General features: G+C 39.0%; 1 protein-coding gene across 1 annotated transcript; it reads left to right on the top strand.

Annotated features, from left to right (window-relative positions):
• The first annotated feature begins 1,174 nt into the window (after positions 1 to 1,174).
• LOC141278132 (small ribosomal subunit protein uS19-like) lies at positions 1,175 to 1,540 on the top strand. Its single transcript, XM_073801905.1, has one exon. The coding sequence runs from the start codon at positions 1,175 to 1,177 to the stop codon at positions 1,538 to 1,540; it is 366 nt and encodes a 121-aa protein (XP_073658006.1).
• The last annotated feature ends 2,101 nt before the right edge of the window (positions 1,541 to 3,641 follow it).

The raw sequence follows: 3,641 nt of genomic DNA, 5'->3' as shown, positions 1-3,641 counted from the left end.
TAACGAATCTTCATTAAACAACTAATCCCATCCCAAGTTTAAGAGGTACTGAAGACAAGTGGCCCCATTCTGACACTGTTCTCAGTTACAATGCTTTAATTGTAATCCAACCAGGAATTTTCTGCTATCACATAACAAGTTAGGTGGTAGGGAAGTTCCAGAGTTAATTCAGTGGTTCCAAAGTCATCAAAGGCCAAATTTTTTCCATTTTTCTATTCTGGCATCCTTAGGATGTTGGCAATTATTATTTCATAGTATCCTCACAATAAGCCTGTGAGTTTCATTAAAGCTGCTGCCTAACGGTTGCCTAGTATGAAGAAAACAATTTTCTCACATGTACTTTGGAAGGCAATTTAGAAGTACCTATATAATTTTTTTTTAATGTGTATATCCTTTGATCTAGCAATTCCACTTCTAAGAATTCATCTCAGAAAATGTTAAGTGGACAAAGACAGGCATGAAGACGTTCATTACAAAATTTTTTTAATGGTAAAAAATGAGAAACAGCCTAAAATACCCATCAATAGGGTGTGATTACTTAAATTGAGAGACTCATATATAATGGAATACATCATAGCTGTTTAACATGGAACTATGTGCAAGTTTTGTTATAACAGCAGAACTGCAAAGAGTATGTGTGTAGAAATAAATAAAAATACCTATGACACTAAAAAGGCAGCAGGGGATTCCTGGCGGTCCAGTGGTTAGGACTCTGCACTTTCTCTGCCAAGGGCCTGGGTTCCATCCCTGGTCGGGGAACTAAGATCCCACAAGTTGCAGCAAGGCCAAAAAAAAAAAAGGCAACAAAAGCAAAAACAGATAAACTGGATTACATCATAATTAAAAAATTCCGTGTATCAAAAGACAATGAACAGAATGAAAAGGCAACCATAGAATGGGAGAAAATATTTGCAAATCATTTATTTAAGCCAGAATATGTAAAGAATTCCCTCAAATTAACAACAACAAAAAAAACTGTTTAAAAATAGGCAGAGGACTTGAATAGACATTTCTCCAAAGAAGACAAGCTAATGACCAATAACATATGAAAAGATGCTCAACATCACTAATCATTATGGAAATACAAATCAAAACCACAACCTCACAACCATCAGGATGACTGCTATCAAAAACAGAAGTTTTACCTCTCCGAAGAATCGACAAGACGGCAGAAATGGAGCAGAAGCAGCAGACCTTCGGCAATTTCACCTACAGCAGCGTAGGCCTTGTAGGACGTGTCCTACAAGCAGCTGGTACAGCTGTACAGCACCCAGCTACTGCTGAATCAGGACTGCCAAGGAAGCACACCCTGCTAAAGCGCCAGTGCAAGGCCAAGAAGGAGGCACTGCCCAAGGAGCCACCTGAGGTGGCAAAGATGCACCTGGAGGACATCATCATCCTGCCTGAGATGATGGGCAGCATGGTGGGCATCTACAAGGTCAAGGCCTTCAACCAGGTGGAATCAAGCCTGAGTTCTCAATCACCTACACAGCCAGGTTGGCATCGGGGCCACTCCTCTGGCTTCACCCCCTTCAAGTAGCCTGCTCGGCCAATAAAGTCACAGACTTCTCTTAAAAAAAAAAAAAAGAAGTTGTTTTGCCAAGGATGTGAAGAAACTGCAACCTTTATGCACTGTTGATGAGAAAGTAAAATGGTGAAGCCGCTGTGGAAAACAGTATGATGGTTACTCAAAAATCTTCAGAGAACATACTCAAAAGAACTGAAAGCAGGGTCTCGAAGATTCACAGCAGCATTATTTACAAAAGTCAAAATAGTGGAAGCAACCCAAATGTCTATCGACAGTTAAATGTATAAACAAAATGTGGTATATATACATGCAATGTTATTCAGCCTTAGAAAGGAAGGAAATCCTGACACATTCTACAACATGGATGAAATTTGAGGACATTATGCTAAGTGAAGTAAGTCAGTCACAAAAAGACAAATATTGTATGATTCCACTTACATGAGGTGCCTAATCAAACTCAGAAACAAAAAATCAAATCCAAGGGCTGAAGGGAGGGATGGTTAAGTTGTTGTTTAATAGGTACAGTTTGTTTTTTGCAAGATAAAAAAGTTCTAAATATTGGTTGCATAACAATGTGAATATACTTAACACTACTGAGCTGTACACTTTAAAATGGTGAAGATAGGGACTTCCCTGGCGGTCCAGTGTTAAGGACTCCACGCTTCCATTTCAGGGGGCAGAGGTTCCCTGGTTGGGGAACTGACATCCCGCAAGACGTGAAGCACAGCCAAAAAAAATAAAATAAATGAACAAGATGGTTAAGATAGTAAATATTATGTGTATTTTACCAAAATTTTACCTAAAAGAAATTTTAAAGTAATACCAAAATGAGAATCAAACCAAGCTATACATATCTGTAAAGAGTTCAGAAAGCACCTAACTGTTAACAGTGGTTATTTATGGAGAACACTGATAGGAAAAGAAGGAACTTCTGTTTTCTGCTCTGTATATTTCTGTATAGTTTACATTTGATCATAAACATGTATTAAGTTAATGCTTTTAATATTTAAAAATTCCACTGGATATAACTTTTAAATTAAAATTAAATTCTAAGTAGTAACAGACTTAAGTTCTCATGTCACCTTAAGTTTTACCAAGCATCCCCTCAAAAAAGCATGCCACGAGTATGTGGTTATGATCCGTTCTAATACAAATAATTAATTAGGGAAAAGATCCTGTGTCATCCAGTTAACATGAGATGGTGCTATTAGGTTTTCCCCAGAAAATGCCCGTGACACTTCCTGGCTAATAATGCCTTAATCCAAATTAGACAGAGATCCACTCTCTAGTCTTGAAATTGACAAATGTGATACAATAATATTTGGTGCCTGCATATACAAAATTCTAGCATTTTCAAACTATTCTTATCCTTCTTTCTCCCTACTTACTACTTACAGAACACCAGGCCCAAATCAGTACTTACTTTTTCAGAGGCTGATTCTCCTCCCACCCCTCACTTCAATAATGTTACAAGAGAGTTCGTGGGTGGTTAGCAAGACCCCCTTCGGAAACCAACAGCCATTCCAGAAAAATAACCGCTCGCATACCAAGGGCTGCCAACAAGAGCAGCTTCCCAGCAGCATGTTTTAATAACCTTAATGAAGCAGACAGCAACTCCCTCTGTAATACAAATTCTGGTTGGAAGAAAAGATCTCCAGATTGTGGAAAAGTACAACTTAAAAAGTAAACACCACAGGCTCCAGTACAGCAGGAAAGCAAGCAGAGATTTCTAAATACAGAGCTCAATTTTAAGAGTTCACTGTACCTTATTTCTCACTATCACCACTTGCTCTGTCAAAAATAGACCTTTCCATGTCTTGATCCATTCAGGATAAGCCACAGCAGGCACAGCTTTGCTTACATAGGGCAGCCAGGTCAGAAAGGCCATACAGGGAACTGGAAAAAGCAGCCAGCAGGTTTTCTTAGGGATTATACTGCTCCAGTTTTTATCCTGCTTCCCAGCTATTTTGGTGCCAAGAAAGCTGCAGGGAGGTCTTTGCTCTGCTCTCAAAAAGCTTTTCACCAGAAAGGCTGAAGCAGTCTCAGGACTGCAACTCCCTCTGCTGCCCAATGTTTTCTTTGCATGCTGTAGCAGGTTCAATTGAATTTCAAA

This window comes from Tursiops truncatus, chromosome 1 (assembly GCF_011762595.2).
Source record: "Tursiops truncatus isolate mTurTru1 chromosome 1, mTurTru1.mat.Y, whole genome shotgun sequence".
NCBI classification, from domain to species: Eukaryota; Metazoa; Chordata; class Mammalia; order Artiodactyla; family Delphinidae; genus Tursiops; species Tursiops truncatus.
Note: the sequence above shows the minus strand (reverse complement) of the source record. Positions and strands in the feature narration are given on the sequence as shown.

Coding starts and splice junctions, on each gene's coding strand:
- LOC141278132 (XM_073801905.1), top strand. CDS start 1,175: ATGGAGCAGAAGCAGCAGACCTTCGGCAATTTCACCTACAGCAGCGTA.